This window comes from Manihot esculenta, chromosome 6, assembly GCF_001659605.2.
Source record: "Manihot esculenta cultivar AM560-2 chromosome 6, M.esculenta_v8, whole genome shotgun sequence".
Classification (NCBI taxonomy): Eukaryota; Viridiplantae; Streptophyta; class Magnoliopsida; order Malpighiales; family Euphorbiaceae; genus Manihot; species Manihot esculenta.
In genome coordinates, this window is record NC_035166.2 from 3,275,330 (window position 1) to 3,295,287 (window position 19,958).

Consider the following 19,958-nt stretch of genomic DNA (forward strand, 5'->3'; position numbering starts at 1 on the left):
CCGACTGGAGAGAGAGAAGGAGATATCGCCGATGCCGACCGGGGAGAGGGAAGAGTTGTCTCCAACTGGGAAGTCGGAGATGTCGCCGCTGGAGAGAGAAGGAGATATCGCTGACTGGGGAGATCGCTGACTGGGGAGAGAAAGGAGACGTCGCCGGTGCCGACTGGGCTGCCGGCAGTGAAGTGGGGGAGAGGCGTGACTGAGAACTATGGGAAGGGAAGCGAGGGAGAGAGGCACCGACGAAGAGAGGAAAGCAGAGTAAAATGAAAAAAAGAATTAGGGATTAGGGTTACTTCACTTAGTTTTATTAATATAGCTAATCGGGTTCGAGTAACAGGTATCCGAGCACCTATTCCCGAACCCTACCCGAATCCAAGACGGGTAGCATTTTTCAAATCCGAACCCGCCCAAATCCGTTTTATAAAAACCCAAATCCGTCCTAATAGGGTTTGGGCGGATCGGGTACCCGCAAAAACCCGCCCGACTGACATCCCTAGCTACTATGACAAAATGATATGCTCCTACTTTGTTGGGAACAATTCAACCAGAAAAAGAAAGTCCCAACAGGAAACATCAGTTCGAGCCGACCTACCTGTTTCTAGACAAATATGCAAAGACGGACAAGCTGATAAATGAAAAATAGTTGACAGACTAACCCTCCATGTACATGATCCTAAATGAAAAAAACAATCTTAGCTAGATCAAATCTATATGTAGATGTCTATTAAATCAGCATCAATAAATGAACTTCAGTGAAGCATTGATCGAAACATATCGGTGATTTTACATGATTCTATGAAACACTAGATGTAAATAGGTACAATCATAAATTATGATGATAAGACGTCAAGGAACTTATCTTACGTTACCAAGACAGGAACAAACAAGGCCCCCAAACTATCGATTACTACAAAAATGGTTTAGACCCAAATGATGATATTAACTATTAATTTTTTGGTTGGTTGACACGGAAATTCTCCTCAGGCTGTCTTTGCCATAAATAATTTGCAGCCTCTATCCACCGTGGATGGACCAAAAACTTATTGTTCTTCAGAGCCCAACGAGACTTCTCGGTCCCGGCTTCTTGGGAGACCACATGTGTAACTGATGGGTCGAGTTCTCTGAAGCACGTGGCTCCCAATTGCTCAGCCGTCTTCCAGAGGTGGTGATTATCAGCCTGAAATTGGGTAGGAAAAACTCTGCTAAAGACAATTTTACATCCCTTCAGCACATCCTTGCGAACTGTTTTCAAAACCTGCAAAACAAGATAGAAAATCTGATTAATAATCTTAAAAATACACAAAAAACGCAGACAAAGAAGGGTTTTTTTTTTTTTAATTAGGAGAGAATAATTTCATTAGATTGTAAAACAAACTGCAGATTCAAAAGTCAAAAGCAGGAAACTGTCTGATTCAGAACATGAAATCTAGTGCAAGGTACGGAGGCCAGATGTCAACAATCAATCTAGGAAATAAAAGACATGGGAATAGAAAGAATTCAGGAGAACATAACTTGGCAAGAGGGCCAATAAATAAAATGTTAGTCCTTCAGAAGACTGTGTGTGCGTGTCCGACCCTTGAGACGAGTTTCTGAATCAAACCATTGACATTAATGATCTCCTAGTTCAGGTCATCAGTAAACTCTCTATTGATGAGCCAATTTCAAATTATATACAACTCAGTCAGTCCCAGACTGATAGGAGTTGGCTACAAGAATCATATTTCGACATTCAGCTAAATTTGAAACTAATTAATTCCAACATCAATATCCAAAAATTGTAAATCTTTTGGTACTAATACCCTCATGTCATTTTATTTCCCCTCGTTTCCCTTCTCATTCTCTTCAACCACTAATTTATTGTAGTTCCAATATTAGAGTATTTGATGCTCTATGTTAAACATGATCAAACTATTTAATTGAACCTCTCATTTTATCCTGAATATGTGCTGTATGCATTCTCTGGCAGAAGTCATTTCTAACATTATCCATTATTAATTATAATAGCAGACATTCATCTTAATATCCACAATTTTACCCCATTCGTCTTGTGCATATGTTATGCGTTAGATGTCCAACATTTACTCTTAGACAACACAGATAGCTGACTACAGTTCTATAGACATTATTGTTAGAACTATATTTTAATTATTAAATAGAACTTCATTAAATATATTAGTTATAAAATATTAAAAATTGATTTAAAATTATATTTCACATAATTTAGTTCTAAGACTCCATTTACAAAAATAACTTGCATATAGAAAATATTTTCTAGGAAAAATGTTTTCTATGGTAAATGCTTTCCAACAAAATAACTTGTTTTCCATTAAAAAATAAAAGATATTTATAAATTTATATAATAATAGTATTAATAAGATTCTCAAAGGAGAAAGTTATATTCCCTTAAAAGTGATCTAAGTTTACCTTTGACCAAAAAAATATTTTTTATCAACCAATTTTTTTGAATGCAACAAACATTAGAAAACTTCCGTGAAACAAATAGAAACTAAAAATATTAAAATAATAAAACAATATTTCTTTAATATGCTTTTTCTAAACTTTTTTTTACACCTAATCATAATGCAAATCAAGCACTTTTCTTAGACTATGATAATAACCAAGCAAATTTCAGAAAAAAAATAATTTAGTAGGTGAGTGCAGTCAGAATTAGATTAAAATAAATTGTTATTTTTAAATTATTGATAAAAATAAAAAAATATATATAATAATAAAAAAAAATAATTTTTCAATATAATTAATAATAAAAATTTATAAAACTATATCCTCTATAATATGAAAAAGTCTTATAAATTGTAATTTTAGGGAAATGACCAAAAAAATCTAGAACTTTTAAAAAAAATACAATTCCACCCTTATCCTTAAAATTGCAAATTAAACCCTAAAATTTTAAGAAATTACCAATTCTATCCTGAACTCTGTTGGCGTGGCAAACTAATGTGACGATGACATAGCAATTCCATTAGTCTTTAACAACATAGGTAACAGTAACCTAAGGTACATTTAGAAAAAAAAAAGTTCATAGTTTAATTGTTAATAAATTTAGCATAAAGTAAAATTGCAAAAATTTGAAAAGGACAAGATTTCTTTTGGTGATTAACTCTTTCAAGTCAAAGTAAAATTAATTATTTGATGTAGCAATAAAATTAGAAAGCTTATAATACTTTTTTAAGATTTTTATTAAGATTTTTATTATGATTTTTAAGGTTTTATGATTTTACAACTTTTAAAAAAAGAAATTAACTTTGATTTCTTTGCCTAAAAGAGAATTTTACTTGAGAGCATTGTTGCACATGTACATGCATAAGCACACATCACATGCCTGTTCTCAAACTGGGGAGACATGCAGGATAATAAAAGGTAGACATTGAAAGAAACCACTTTCACTAGTTCTTCTTACCTCTCTCACATCTCTGCCATCAAGATTGTCCACCAGCTCCTGTAAGAAGGTATACAGTATATCAGAATCAGGCACCAAAAATAGGGTGTTCTAATAAAAATATTGGAAGAATGGCCATACATCAAAGAACATATGGTGAATTTTCCTCAACACTTTAAGAACAGATGCGAGTGCTCCATCAGAGTCACTCTCATCACTCTTTAGCTCCGAAAGAGATTTACAATTGAAGCCAAATTGGTGACAACTTGAAGCAAAAAAATGGTATCTTTCCATCAATATCAAATTGTCTTTGTGCTTTGACCATGCCTAAATTAAATAAAACAAGCTTATAAGAAAGAGAATAATCATTTACCAACTCAAGAATACCTGCAAAAAATATTGCAATACATAGAAATGAAAGCTAGAAGCATCTTTCTTCAAGTATGAAGTGGTGCACCAAATAGTTGGCTTATTATACAAGCATGAAGAAAACAATAGGTAATTTGAACTCCAAAGGCAAACAACTACACTTGAGATCTAATTTCCCTGTCAGCTTCATTTATTAAGAGTGAAAGTTATGTTGTAAAGTATACGTTGGCATACTACATGGCCAACTTAAGATAGCTTTACATCCCATGGTATTAGTCTCCTACAAGAGAGATTGATGTTAGATAACTTCCACAAACCTTTTAGGGTATGTTTGGAAGTCAAAAAAAAAAAAGCGCAACAATTCATTTTTATTTGATTAGTTTTCATCTGTGGAAATATATAATACTATATTTAGATTCTTTCAAGTTAACAACTAATACCAAAAGATATAAAATATAAGGGAAAAGTAGTATGATTTTGCAAAAATTCTAATCATTTAGCATTAATAGTATTGAAAACACCAGAACATCTCTAACTAAAAAAAAAAAAAAAATCTTAGTAAATAAGGATAAAATAAGAAAGCAAATAAAATTAGTTTACTCCAATTGTTCCAGACGGTTTTAGAAAAAGTATACGTAAAAAAAAAGTCTTTTGACAACTCATACAATTACCATTATCATGCTTGCAGCTTAATGACCACCTTCAAATGAGAAGTCTTAACTTACTGTAAACAGCTAGTATTCAATTCAAAATCAAGTAATGAATTTAAAAGATGGATATAGACAAAGTAACCACAAAATCATCCTCCATTATCTTACAAGTCAAACACCTATTCTATACAAATGCTTTGTTATGATAAACACCTATATATTACATCAATATGACAAAGAATATTTACTAGAGCAGAAGACTTGGGAAACAATAGTAGTATCCCTCCATCCTTATGAAGACAAATTAAGGCCAAAGCAACCAAGTCATACTAAAAGTTTATACAAATGGACAAGTTGTCTTGATTTGCTCACAGCTAAAATAACTTAACCACATGCAACAACCAATTTATTTTTCAGAAAGACCTTCAGTCTTCATAAATAACTAGAAATATACGGGAAAGGTAATGCAACAAGAAGGGAAGACATTTCACACAAATCTCTAATTTGAAGCATTCCAATGCATTCAACATTTGAGCAACATAATGAGTTTCAAGGTGGTGCAAGGCATACAGATCTCTTATATTTTGCATCTGAAAATATACAAATAAAAAAAAATATCAAACTGAATGATGAATAAAATATTGTTAAAAATTAGAAGAAATGACAAAATCAATTTATCCTTTTTACAACCCTTCTGCTGCCAATTCTAGTTGTTTCATATCAAGGGGCCCATTACTAATCATCCTCTGTGCATGCAAATATGCACATTTCACCTTCTGCTGTCAGTTCTAGTTGTTTTCGTATCTAGGTGTCCATAATTAAATCATCTTCTGTTCATGCAAATATACACATTCATACACAAGGAAATTAGTGAAACATTAGAACGAAAAGCATGTTCACTTCTTGTTAGAATGCAAGATGCTAAATTTACCTGCAATTATGTTATTGATTGACTGTAATTGATCATATGACCACACCTATAAAGAACAATAGTATACTTGATGTATCTCTAAAATGTACATATACACCCTAGAGCTTGAGGGAATGATCAAGTTGTTTATACCATTTCTCTTCTCCTTATTCTGCTGCTTCTACAATTGCAATGCAAAAAGAACCCCAAAAGCATAATTGCTAAATGTGCAAGTTGGACACTGATGTGTGAGCCATCCATATGTCAGATTTTATGCAATATGCACCTTAAAAGCTTTGTAAACCTTCTTAAAAACTCTCATTGGGGGGGGGGGGGGAGGGGGGGACTTAATGATAAAGCAAAGAAAACCTATTGATATGAACTTGGTCAATATTTATTTCAATTTGGCTTGCAATTCAAATCTATTGCCATGCGTTCACATCAATGTGTTGATTGAAAATTTAGTAAATATAGCTAGTTTCTTATGCACTCACAGTTTCTGTATCATCAAGGATCAGAACAGCACTTTCTTGCCCCAACACAATATCAAGACCTTTTTGATTTCTTTGAGTTCCATCATCACGTGAAATAACTCTAGCATTGAAGTACTCTCTTCTAGGGTCAAGCAACTTGGCCATTTCCAGTGCATATGCTCTATCACCCATAGTGTATATGTACATTTCAAACATTTGACTGGCTTCCTTCAGAAATGTGCGTACAAAGGGCCTTAACTTGGTCATCATGTGCATGAAGTCCAACATGAAGAGGCTACCATTTGAAACATCTAACCATTTCACATAAATATAAAGTTCATAAAAAGCCCTAGCTGTTGAGGATAATTATAACTAAACTTTGTCAAAAATAGGATGGCCACAATGTTTGGCACAAAGAATAAAAATACATATGCCATCAACAAGATATACAATTACAATGGTAAGGGTAAATGCAAACTAGCTGAAAGTTCCTTTACACCCCACATGATGTGATGCATTTATTCATTTACATACTATCTATAGGATTTTTAGGAATCACTTGCTGTGTTTCTGTTCTAGTTTATGTTCCATTAACATCTTCCCCAGTTTATACCCTTTCTTAAGTTTTTGCTGTTGATAAATGTGAATTGGTGCATCTATGATGAAATTTGGGGGTCATTTTGAGGGTTTAGAGGCCAAAGACAGCGCTTTTAATGTTTGGGCCACAGGAATCAACTTCAACTCACATCCAAGTCATTTAGGAAGAGAAATTTTCGAGAAAGAGAAGCAGAAGAACTCACAGCCTGACCGTAAGAAATAGCTAAGCCATGAGCCTTAATGGCTACACTTTGGGGAGGTAGAATGACTCATGGCTAGGCCATAAGAAGCGTTACGGGGACTCAGGTACAGGTGTCAGAAAATGGATACATATCTATGTGTCCAACTTATAAACTTCCTAAATAGAAAATACAAAGATATGAATCCAAATCTAGACATGGATGCTCGTGTACATTATGTAAATAAAATAAAATATATAAATTATGTAAAGATAATTAGTCTAGATAAATTAATATGTTTATTAAAAATTTAATTAATATAAATTTTTTATCATGATGTAAATATAATCTAAGATTTAATATAATAATATATTTTAAATAATAGAATTAATAATATCCATATTTTATGGTGATGATGAGTTAATTATTCACTACATGTTATTAAAGTAACAAACAAAATAAAGTCTCATGGCCTATTAAAATAGAAAAGAGAAAATAAAGTCTCATTCCACATATTTTGTCCACATGTGAAGCCTAGTTGATGAGTGCATAAAGGGGCCAATAATTTTCAACAATTTGAAGTGTATTGAAGTTGTCATAGTAATAAAGTATTCAATCCGCAAAGTTCCAAATCATGGCAAATCAAATTACCATCAACTAATTCAAGGCTTACAAGATGAGAACTACATTTGGGAAGCATGAGATAATGACAAAACAAGCCACACTTATACATGTGGATGTGCAACACAATTTCAGATCGCGTAATGCATGTATGGCCGAAATGCACTTAGATCAATTTTGTTATTTTAATATTTTAGTAAACTTATTTTAAATTCATTTAGTCTACTTTAGAAGCCAAATTCGTGTAACCCATTTAGGAAGAAGATTTCTCCAAAATAATTTAGGAAAAAGATCTTTAATGTAATCTAGGTTTGACTATTTGACTAAATACCCTTCCTATATATAATTAAACATTTCTACAGTAGAATTAGGGTTTTGAGACTATAAAAACACCCTTCAGGTGGCAGCCACGAATGAAGATGTTATAAATAACATTTTGGTTTTCTTAATACAAAGATAAGTCTTCTTTGTGCTTCCATATTTAACAAACTTATCAAGGTTTTCCTTGTGTTTCTAACTAGTTTATGCCTCCATAATCTTCATTTCTAATTACATTAGTTGATTAGGGGTGTGGTAGAGTATCTCTAGAAATTATTTAAACTACGTTCGTTGTCAAGTAAGTGTTCGGAGTTTTTGATCACAAGTTGATTATGGGTTCCGCATCAATTAGTTTTAGAGCTTGGTAGTAGATAAATTCTTATTTATCTATGTTTCCTTGTATTATTACTTACTTTCAGTTTCGTTATTTTATTTTAGCGATTAAATTCATTGTTCATTTATTTTAGTTTCTATCTTGTTTGTTTTTTTTTAGAAAAAAAAAAATTCAATTTCAATTGTGAGATTTTTTTTTAAAACAAAAGAAAAAACATGAGAGAAATCAAAGTTCATTGCTTCATTCAAGAAATTTCAAGTTAAATTTAATGATTTCATGAAAATCTTGGAGAAAGCCAACTATGAAGAGAATGCAAGAGCCACCAATTATGATCTCATTCAATCTGATCAAGGGCAAAAAATTGAATTTGAGTCGAGTTTGGAAAATTGTTCTATTGAAGAAATCCAAGAAGTTGAGATTCCAATTGCCTTAGAAATTCTTGCAAAAGACAATGTGTGTGGAGATGATGTTGTATATATCAATCCTTTTCTTACCATTATGGTTGTTGATTTGATGACGAATCATCTTGAGAAGGGAGAAATTGATGTGTGCATAAGGAGGCAGTAATTTTCAACAATTTGAAGTGTATTGAAGCTGTCATAATAATAAAGTATTTAATCCGCAAAACTCCAAATCATAACAAATCAAGTTATCATCAACTAATTCAGGGCTTACGAGATGAGAACTATATTTAAAAAATATAGGATAATGAGAAAACAAGCCACACTATCTTTAACACATGTGGACACGTAACACAATTTCAAATCGCGTAATGCATGTATGGCAGAAATGCACTTAGGCCAATTTTCTCATTTTGGTACTTTAGTATTTTAGTAGACTTACTTTAAATTAATTTAGTCTATTTTAGAACTCAAATTCGTGGAGTCCATTTAGGAAGAAGATTTCTTCAAGACAATTTACGAAAATGATAGTTAATATAATCTAAGTTTGACTATTTGACTAGATACTTTTCAAATATTGGAATTAAACCTTCCTACACTAGAATTAAGGTCCCGAGGCTATAAAAACACCCTTAAAGTGGCAGCCACAAATGAAGATGTTATCAATAACATTTTGGCTTTCTTAATACAAAGATGAGTCTTCTTTAGGTGCCTCCATGTTTAGCAAATAGCTTGATAATCTTCGTTTCTAATTACATTAGTGTGTGTTCATTATAAAGTGTGTGTTCGAGGTTCTTGATTACCAGTTGATTCTGGATTCCGCATCGATTGGTATGAGAGCTTGATAGTAGATAAATTCCTATTTATTTATGTTTCCTTGTTTTATTACTTACTTTCAGTTTCATTATTTTATTTCAGCTATTGAATTCATTATTCATTTATTTTAGTTTGTATCTGGTTTGTTTAAAAAAAAAAAATTATTCCAGTTGTGTGAAATTTAAATAAGAAAAAGAAAAAAAGGAAAGATGTCAAAGTTTATTGCTTTATCGAGAAATTTCATATTGAATTCAATAATTTCATGAAAATCTTAGAGAAAGTCATCTATGAAGAGAATGCAAGAGACACCAATTGTGATCTCATTTAATCTGATCAAGGGCGAGAAATTAAATTTGAGTCGAGTTTGGGAGATTGTTCTATTGAATAAATCCAAAAAGTTGAGATTTCAATTGTCTTTGAAATTCTTGCACAAGCCAACCTCCTTTTCTTACCATTATAGTTGTTAATTAGAGAACGAATCATCTTAAAGAGGGAGGAATTGATGAGTGCATAAAGGACACAATAATTTTCAACAATTTCATGTGCACTGGAGCTGTCATAGTAATAAAGAATTCAATCCGCAAAGCTCCATATCATGACAAATCAAGTTACTATCAACTAATTCAAGACTTACAAGATGAGAACTATATTTGGAAAGTATGGAATAATGAGAAAACAAGTCACTCTCTTCAATACATGTGGACATGCAACACAATTTCAGATCATGTAATGCATGTATGGCCGAAATGTATTTAGGCCAATTTTATTATTTTGGTATTTTAGAATTTTAGTAAACTTATTTTAAATTAATTTGGTCTACTTTAGAAGCTAAATTCGTGTAGACCATTTAGGAAGAAGAATTCTCAAACAATTTAGGAAAAGAATCTTTAATGTAATCTAGATTTGACTATTTGACAAGATACCCTTCTTATATTAGAATTAAACCTTCCTATACTAGAATTAGGGTTTTAAGGCTATAAAAACACCTTTAAGATGGCAGCCACGAATGAAGAAGATATTATAAATAATATTTTAGTTTTCTTAATACAATGATGAGTCTTCTTTGTGTCTCCATGTTTAGCAAACTTATCAAGGTTTTCCTTATGGCGTTTATAACTGGTTTATCACTCCATAATCTTTGTTTCTAATGATATTGGTTGATTCGAGGTGTGGTAGAGCAACCTCTGAAAATTATCTAAGCCTCGTTTGTTGTCAAGTGTGTGTTCGAAGTTCTTGATTACAAGTTGATTCTAAGTTCTGCATCACTAGTGTATTCCCAATTTCCCAAGCCTCCTTTAAGCTAGCATTGGACCTAATGCCTACCACACGACTAATAATATGGAGGAAAAAAAACAATCCCAATTTCCTAAGCTTCATTTAAGCTTGCCTCTCCCCCCCCTCCTCCTCATTCTTCTCCATCTTTTCTTTCTTTTTTTTCTCATTCTTTCTCTCTCCTACTATGTTGCTAGTACCTCCCTCATTTCTTCTTCTCTTTTGCATGACCAACTTCGTTGAATGTATCAGATATGCATACATGTATCCTGTGTCATGTCAACACTGATGTGGCATAGCTTTTTAGCATGTCTAAGGATCAAAGATAAGTACGGACATGCACAGCTCAGGGATATGCCCAATCTTTCCTAGAGGCATTCAAAATTCTTCTTATCTCCCTACTCGATATTTCCACTAGCCCCTCTTTTGTGGATGGTATGAGGTACTACACCTACATGGTGCGCAATACCATATTTGGTTTGTAGAATATGCAAGCATCTATAAAGCGCTTACCCAGCTATGATAATGGCTCTAGGGTTGCAAAAACACGTGATTATGAATTTTATCCAAGAAAAAAAAAACGTGGCATCATTTTTTGGAACTACCCTCAACCCATTTGAAACATAGTCCACAATTACCAAATTGTATTGGTTTGAGTAGGATAATGGGAATGGTCCCATGAAATCTAACCCCCAAACATCGAAGAGCTCCAACTCTAAGATATTGTTCAAAGGCATCAAGTCTGCTGAATATGAGACCGATTATTTGACACAATCACAAGTAGAAACAAAGGTAAATTCACTCATTAGGTGCCGAAATTCTCTTTTTTTGCTTCGAAACCTAGGCCTAGACAAAAAATTAGTGAGCCAGTCTTCCCATTACAAGCATGTTATTTTTCATTTTCTACAGAAAGCAGCCCTAGAGAAGACACCAAAGTTGACACCGACCACCATCTCCAGTAAAAAGGAAGAAGATAGTGAAATGTTGGAGTGTAGCAGAAGTAGAGGTTTGCTTCTGTCAACAAGAGCTTTTCTCTCAAATTTGACTTTTACTGGTATTTTTGTTGTGCTTTGCAATGGAGTTGAGTTTAAGATTTTGCTTTTTTATTCAAGTTTTAAACTCGTGTAACTAAACTCTAATCTAGAGTGCCTTGTATAGCTTAAACCCCTTTTTATTCCTAGCATACATATTAATTTTATTTATTAATGCAAATATCTATACTTTATACTTGATGCTTTTGAGCTCTTTTATGGTTCTTGAATGGCTTGAGTTGTGACTGTTACTAGGTAGGAAATTTGTGAATCTATGGAAAGTGTTAGGTACCACATAAATATTTACCTAGTGGGAACAAAATTATTTGACATATGGTGTTTGCATCATAACTTGGACTTGATGAATGATTGGAATTTGTTATGCTATCGAGAAATACATTTTAGATTTAATTAACATTTCCACTGAAACTTAGAAGAGAACCTTGGATATATTAGATTATAAATCCTAGCATTGATAATTGCATTTGGATTGTTAAATTGTTGCAATTAATTTTAATTCAAATGAATTCAACTGCCTTAGGAAAAAAAAATTATCTACAGAAAAAGAAACTAAAAAAATGATGCAATTTTTGTAAAACACACACCATAATTCCATATTTGCACATAACAACATTTCAAAGAAAATTCCATTTCATATACAGGTTAGAAGCACAATGATACACTCCATTAAGAGAAAGGAATTGCAAGGCTTCTCAAACAAAGTGACTCAAGAAGAGGCAAAAAGATACAATGATCAAGCTTCCTCAAGTTCCACCGTATCAAAGGAATTTAGATAATTTATAAAATTGGGTAGCAAATAATACTACTTTGGAAGGCTATTGCTACTCAGAAAGGCTCATAGTAAATAACTTTCCTTTTAAGGTGGATGGAGTATGAAGTACATCACACTTTCAAAAACCTTCCCTTCATAACAGTTTTTCAATAATAAGCGAAACACAATATCTTTTTATGTAAACTAATTTTGCTTCGCCAAAGTTAAAACCCACAATACCCTGTAAATCAAATTCAGAGCACTTGGTCATAATAATCCATGAAGTACTTCTCAGAAGCATATATGCAAGTCTTTATTCTCTAGTTTTAAACTCACATCAATTTACAAAAGTTCAACTGCTGCATGGTAAATTCAAAGAAAAATATAACATCACAAAAAATACATTCCACGAAATTTGAAATCTGGAACAAGTCCTACTATCCAAAAAATTAAACAATCAAGTTAAAAGAGTGTACCTTGTAGAGAATCTATTTGACTCTTCAAATATTCCTCCTCTGAAGTCATATGCATAAGCTGAGTAGAATTAAGCAAAGTATGGTCTAAATCAAGAACTAAATAAAGCTTTTTGTGGCGTAACAAATTCTTCATATCTGTTTTACGTAACCGCATAATTTCATCATTGCCAAGCCTTAATCCCTGCATGTAAAATTGTTCATTACATTATAATTCCAACGAGGAAGTGATGGGCAAGCGAGCGACATTATGCTAAGGAAAGCAATCCAATTGGATGCAATTGCAAGAACACAAAACCCCAATATTTCTAAGTTTGCCAAGTACTTGTGTATTACGCATTTCTTTTTACACCTTACATGAGGGAAGGGTGGTTCATTAATTAGTTAAACCAACACAAAAATATGGTTCAATTTGGTTTCATTTGATTAACATCCAAATTCTAAAACTGGCTCTTTGAAGCATGTCCACCTCTCACCCTCTTACGATGCCGACACATCCAAGTGCCTCTATTAACAACATGCAACCTCCTGAAGCTCCTAGAGTTGGTGAGTCATCTCTTTTTATACATCCCTTTCCTTCTATCGACTATTTCTCTCTACAATTGCTTATTTTCTTATTGTTGGGTTTTTCTTTCACTTCTCTGCAACGAGATTTTATAGGTACTTTTATGGGTGCATGAAGACATTCTCTTGGTCCTATGAGTTTTACTTAACTATAGAAGATTCACTTATGTTATAAATTTGCAAGTTCCTTAGTTTGTTGATCCTCTTCGCTCTGAGATCTTAGACCCTCTAGTTCATCAAACTCCAAAATAACTAGGTAGGTGACTTTAAGTTTGTGGAAACAACTCTGGTAGGTGGAAATAAAAAGGCGCCTTCTTGGAACAAGATGCACACCTAAACAATCAAGGCATTAACATTAGAGGGTGATGAGCCTTGAGCCAAAGGCACACCTTTAATAACTATGAAAATTGCTTTTTCTCAATTTTCTAACACATTAATAATGCTAGCTGGATTTGTTTGTGTGAGTTTAAAAAAAAATAACATTAATGGTAAAGTCTGTATATATTTTATAATGTTTGTACCTATTAATGCTTTGTATAAAATTTGGTTAAACAAATCTATATTTTTTTCTTGAGCCTGACATCATGTAGGCACACACCTGGACTTTGCACCTACACCCCATGACCCTTTGCACCTTAATGCACTCATTTAATAATCAACAGCAAATAAAGAAATTCACTTGCTGGATGTGTTGAATTCACAAGCAATACTAAATTTCTTGGTGCTTATTCTATTTTCCACTCCATGGAATGTTTATTAAATTTATTGAATAAACTCAGTATGGGATATGAGCTTTCATGTGTCCATTCAAAGAACCAAAGAAGATGAACTTCTTGCAAACTCTATTGAAGATTGTGGCTTTGTCATTTTGTTGCAAACTTTGTTGAAGACTTGAAGGGCTATTCGATTAATGGGACTTCAAATGTAACTAAATTTTTTGAAGATTTTAAAACAAGAACAAAAATAGGCAAATTGTCAAATTCTGAAGGGATATTGGTCTTAAGCTATAAACTTCTATTCTCTTTCCATAACTTTTCAATCTTTCATGTGCAGAAACCAAAGCAATGACTGAAGAACATAAGGAAACAAATAAACAAAATTGTGTAGGGTCAACCCGACCCGAAATGATCCTTTCTGCAGTTGGATCAGGTTATATCAAAAATCAACACAAGCCAATCAGGTCGAGTCAGCTGACAGCAAGTTAGACCCATGCATGTACACGAGGGGGTCATAAATCATAAATGGTCAACAAGAAAGATGAATCAACAAATTGAAGATATTTTCACAATATACCTTATGTATGTATCCAAATGTGACACCAGTTTCCAGGTTCAACTTTTGTCCACAGAGTATACACATGTCTCCAAAAGAACCTGGATGCAAGCAGGTCTCTTTACTTGACGATGCTACTAAATAACAAAAGGTGAGAAATAGTCAGCAATAACCAACTAAGAATGACTTTAAGTCAAAGTCAACCGTGGGGGTGAAAAAGAAAGATCGACATGTTTTAAGCTACTACTTGAAGAAACATGAACACTGAACCAAAATGCATATGCAGAAAAGAGTAATAAATTACCAATACATGATACTTCGTGGTACAACAATGATGTGAAAATACTCTGAAGTGTCAGGGCGAAACCACATGATATGTTTCTGAACAGGAATGTATTCATATTCTATATTCATGTTATCATGTGAGGGAAAAAAATTGCCAGTTAAAAAATTCTCAAAAATTAAAACAATAAGTGGAAGGTTGATAACTTCAATCCAAATTTTGAAGAACTCAAAATATAATCAGGATAATTCCTTACAATTACCAACTGATATTTAATACCGGCAACAAAAGTTCAAAACCAGCGACAGGATTTGACTTCATTCGATTGAAAACTTTGTCTAATTGAGGTCCAAAAAGTGCATTTTAATTTTTAACAACTCCAGCTTTTACTTTCACCAAAAGTGCACTTCAAATAGTTAGTTCAAAACAAATATTTTTTTGTCAGCTTTAACCAAATCCAGCAAATTTCATAATAAAACAAATAATGAAATGTAAAATTACTGTTCTAAGTCAACAAGTTAAAGTTGAATAATCAGGTCCAAATGTGCATTTTAGCAATGACCAACTCCAGAAGTACATAGATAGCAGGATACAAACTAATAGATCATCCAACCAAGAAAAGACCTTACCTAAGTTTTGCTCTAGGGATCCATTAGACATTGATCCTTTAGGATCTTCTATGTTCTCCCATGCCTCCACTCTAGACCTTTTTATCCTGTGTGTTATATTAGACGTTGATTCTTTAGGATCTTCTACGTTCTCCAATGTCTCCACTCTAGACCCTTTTATCCTGTGTGTTAATTCATAAAACCAAGTTTGTTATGCCTAAGATTTTATTTATAGAATAATTCAATAAACATAAAACCAATAGAATGAAATATAAGTATTTACTTGAACAATATTAAACTGAAACCAGCATAGATCCACAATTAGATCTGACATTCATCAATGATAACCAAATTGCAAAATAGATATTTTGTGAATTTTGGATTCATCCAAATCACAATTCCATGACTGTAGAATTATTAAGGCAAGGCTAGCTACACATAGCTAAAAGCAGTTTTCTTACAGAAAGTAGGTTCTCTAGACATCTTAAATAAAATAATCAGCATCATTTATGTCAAAGTAATAAGTATACATTGATGATACCAGCAAAGAAAAAGACAAATACTAAAGCTCCCATAAGCTAGTGTTAGGGACACATCTAAGTTCAAGGAGAAATAAGAAACAGAATGGAAAGGAAGAAAGTAAAGAATAGGTAGAGAAAATAGAGAGAAAAAGGGAGAGACAAAGAGATTAATGGTTAGCAATGTAAATCCATAAAATGTTTAAAATACTTCAATTAATAAATTCAAGACTCAGAACTCAACGACCCAAATCATATCAATGGTTTGGAGTTTGAACCAAGGTTGTGATTTGATTAATATTAGATCTTAATTTTCGCTAAAAATTTGACTGTTATAGTTTAGACATCCTTAAACACTCCAAATAAATGGGTAGAAATCCTAGTCAAATAAGAAATTATTCATTTCAGGAAGTTATCCTTATAGTATCCTAGTCCAAATATAATTCTATTATTTCATATGTTCTTAACAATATTCAAAGTCCATCTAATCCACTACATAAGGAGGTCATTGCCTCTATGTTCAGGTCAGGTATGATAATCTCTCTCTAGTCAACTCTATGTTTCTCTCAGTACCCATACTAACTTAAGCATTAGAGAGGTTGCCAAGCCAATCCACCAGTGTTCTCTGTCTTATTTTGCTGGTTATCCAAAGAAAAAAAAAAAGATGCAGACAGCATCAGTTAGAATCTAGCCACTTTCTTAGATAATTTATGATACAGCTCTTGGTGGCTACTTATAGAACTCTTGCCCACCTAAATAACTTTCCTAACTCCCTTAACCAACTCACCTTAGCTGCACGCACTTATTCTACTATTGTCCATATACAAAAGCAACTCTTTTATCTATTATTACTCTTTAGCCCTCGATTATTTCTCTTCTTAAACCTTGTTCTCCTATATGTGACAGCTACCCCTCTCTATCAGAAAATAACTAGTAATAAGCTCTGTTTACTTTCTAACCACCAATCCCCAAAATACACATGCAAACAATATAAACCTCAAAACAGTAACGAGTCTATTTTCTGATGCACCAAAAGAAAAACAGTTAATAAGTCAAATTCAAAAGAAATAAGTTCCAAACTAGAGCATTTTTACCATGATTTTTTACTTTTAAAAATATTTTCGAAGTATAGAAGGAACCTAATTTACCTCTTGCTTTTAGAGTCAGAATCATTCTCAGCTTCTTCATTCAGTGATGAGTCTGAAGAATCAGAATCAAATTCATTCTTAGCTCCTTCTTCATTCGGTGATGAGTCTGAAGATTTAGAATCCAACTCCGCATCAAGAAAAGCTGCAAAGTCATCGCTACTAGAGGAGTGTACTGGAGAATCAGTCATCAGACTCATCTGAAATATCATGGAGGCATGAACACCTTACTTAAGCATTCATATGTTATGAAAATATGAAAGGAAAAAAGTAACAGGTTGGTTGAAGGAGAATATAGCTTCTTCCTAAATATAAAGAGACAATATAACCATTAACATGAAGGGAGAACACATTCTTCTAGGTGTGAGAAGAGAAATGTGAAATAGAGAGGAATAGGGGGTAGGATAATAGTTGTGTAGAAGCAGTCATCCAGTTAAGGAGCTACTTAACAGTAGCTGGAGTCAGTTATAGCAGTTAACTTGAGATGGCAGCTGCTATGCAAAACAGGGAGAGATTCTTGTACACATTCATTCCCGGTTTCACCAGAAATAATTTCCTACTGACTTTATCCATATAACTTCAATCTCCAGCCCCCATGCCAACAAAGTTAGATACTTAAAATTCCACAAGTAATACGAAGAAAGACTTCACCGACTTACATACTCAAACAAATATAACCAATTCAGTCTTCAAACCCATTATGCATCAATTACTTAAAAAGTAGGACAAATCCAAAATCAATTTTGCACACCTAAAAAGAAAAGGAAAAGAAATGAAGAAACAAAAAGACATCATATCAACGGAATACAATTACATACTTTCTACTTCAAACACAGAATATATCTACTAGCTTGAATCGAAAAATCACCAATATATGTGCTTATATACTACACAATTTCAAACTCTTTAACCATATACCAAACCAAAAAGAACAACATAATAACTATAAAAAATTAAAAAAAAAAACCACTAAAGCGAGAGATTGAAGTATGAAGAAAATAAAAGAGGGGAGGAGCTATGCCGCATTTAGTGTCTCATGTCTGTCCTAAGATTGATCAGCAACCAACTAGTACCAATAAGGATGTAAACGAGCAGGATACCCGCAAAATTGAGAGTACCTGAACCCGATTATATGTAAAATTCCCAAACCCGTCCCAATTCCATTTAGTATTTTAATTTTACTGCCATATCCGTTCCCAATCCGTTTAACAATACCGGCATAATATCCGAACCTGATTTTTATAATTCAATTCAATGACAAAAAACTTAAGATTTGGGTATTATAACAATGACAATATTCTGGTAACCAAACTTTCTCACTTCTATGAGGAATGGCAAATTTACAATGACAATATTTCATACAACAAAACAAAAAATTTTGATAATTACTTAAAAAATCTTTAACAGCCACTAAAATTTTTTTAACAGTAACCACGTAATCAGTTTAATAATCCATAAATTCTAAAGATCTTTAATAGCAACTAAAAATCTTTAACAACACGCCCTTAAAAGATCTTGATTATCAAAATCTGATTACAAACCTGAAGAGAGTTCCAGTCACCTATCAGTTATTCAAACCTGAAGAGAGTTCCCGTCAAAGGAGATGTCGCCGACTGGGGAGAGGGAAGGGTTGTCTCCGACTGGGCTGCCGGCAGTCTCGGCACTCATCAGTGAAGTGGTGGAGAGAGGCGTCGACTGGGAAGTGGGAGATGTCGCCGACTGGGGAGAGAGAAGGGGATGTCGCCGACACCGACTGGGGAGAGAGAAGGAGATGTCGCCGACACCGACTGGGGAGAGGGAAGGGTTGTCTCCGACTGGGCAGCCGGAAGTCTCGGCACTCGTCAGTGAAGTGGGTGAGAGAGGCGTCGACTGGGAAGTGGGGGATGTCGCCGACTGGGGAGAGAGAAGAGTTGTCGCCGACTGGGGAGAGAGAAGAGTTGTCGCCGACTGGGGAGAGAAAGGAGATGTCGCCGACGCCGACTGGGGAAAGGGAAGGGTTGTCTCCGACTGGGCTGCCGGCAGTCTCGGCACTCGTCAGTGAAGTGGGGGAGAGAGGCGTCGACTGGGATGGGAAGGGAAGCGGACGGCAGCTGAGTATCTTCTGGGCTTTACGAAGTAAAATTGAAAAAGAGTTAGGGTTGATTTTTGGGAGAGTTTTGTTAGTATAGCTGAAACGGGTATCCGGTTAATTAAATTCCACCCGTATTCGAACCCCGGATAAAAATTTTTAAATTCAAACTCGTCCAAATCTGTTTTGAGCGGATCGGGTACTCACGAGAATCCGCCTGCCCGACATCCTTAAGTACCACCGCCGAAAGAGGAAAGAAAGAGAGGCGATTTAAAATTAAGGTATTGAAAATTTAGGATAATTTTTTTTCTTTTTCAATCTCATATTCAAAACCAAAACAATGAAAAGAAAATTCCAATCTCAAATCTATATCTATAAGTACATAATAAAGGGTGCTTTGTCCTCCTTGGCTCTATCGTCTCTTTTTTTTTATTCCCCTTTTCCTGCTAGAATGAAATCTCATTAAAAGGCAATAATGGGAGATAAAAATAGTAGGAATTCAGTTAAACACAATCTGTAAAACATCAATATATAGTAAAACGTTCTTAAGTCTATATTAATATTAATACACAATAAATCATTTGTCGTTGAAGAACTTTTAATTCTTAGACATTAGAACCTTCAACTCAATGACAAGCACTTCATATAGAGATTTTAAAATGGTGTAAACAGGTGATTTTTAAGGCATGATTGCAACAATTTAGTGTTCATTAAAAGTTGAGCGACATTTTTTTTCGAGCATTGGAAGCTCCATTCATTAAATAAAGTCCGAGCAAAAGAGTTACAGATATATGGCTTTTCAGTCAGAGTCCTGGATACAAATGTATTGAAATGTTGTTAAGAGATAATCACAAGCCATGATCTAAACACTGTACAGTACATTCCCT

General features: G+C 33.6%; 1 protein-coding gene across 5 annotated transcripts; it reads right to left on the reverse strand.

The window, feature by feature from the left end:
• Window positions 1-739: 739 nt before the first annotated feature.
• On the reverse strand, window positions 740-19,167 carry LOC110616671 (RNA polymerase II C-terminal domain phosphatase-like 4). Of its 5 annotated transcripts, XM_043957655.1 has the most exons (10): window positions 18,772-19,163; window positions 18,582-18,737; window positions 17,007-17,203; window positions 15,362-15,522; window positions 14,471-14,586; window positions 12,617-12,797; window positions 5,821-6,110; window positions 3,539-3,724; window positions 3,419-3,457; window positions 740-1,255 (listed from the first exon to the last, which is right to left on the reverse strand). In XM_043957655.1, the coding sequence occupies exons 2-10, from the start codon at window positions 18,669-18,671 to the stop codon at window positions 947-949; spliced, it is 1,569 nt and encodes a 522-aa protein (XP_043813590.1). In that variant the 5' UTR covers window positions 18,672-18,737; window positions 18,772-19,163; the 3' UTR covers window positions 740-946. The 5 variants fall into 5 exon arrangements, with proteins under 5 accessions (XP_043813590.1, XP_043813591.1, XP_021614808.1 ...); XM_043957656.1 differs by having other exon boundaries at window positions 14,471-14,583; window positions 18,582-19,165; XM_021759116.2 differs by having other exon boundaries at window positions 18,545-19,163.
• Window positions 19,168-19,958: the final 791 nt, after the last annotated feature.

Coding starts and splice junctions, on each gene's coding strand:
- LOC110616671 (XM_043957655.1), bottom strand. CDS start 18,671: ATGAGTGCCGAGACTGCCGGCAGCCCAGTCGGAGACAACCCTTCCCTC. Junction 6,111..12,616: donor TCAAATAGATTCTCTACAAG/GTACACTCTTTT, acceptor TGAAATGGTTAG/ATGTTTCAAATGGTAGCCTC. Junction 1,256..3,418: donor ATGGCAGAGATGTGAGAGAG/GTAAGAAGAACT, acceptor CTTGTTTTGCAG/GTTTTGAAAACAGTTCGCAA.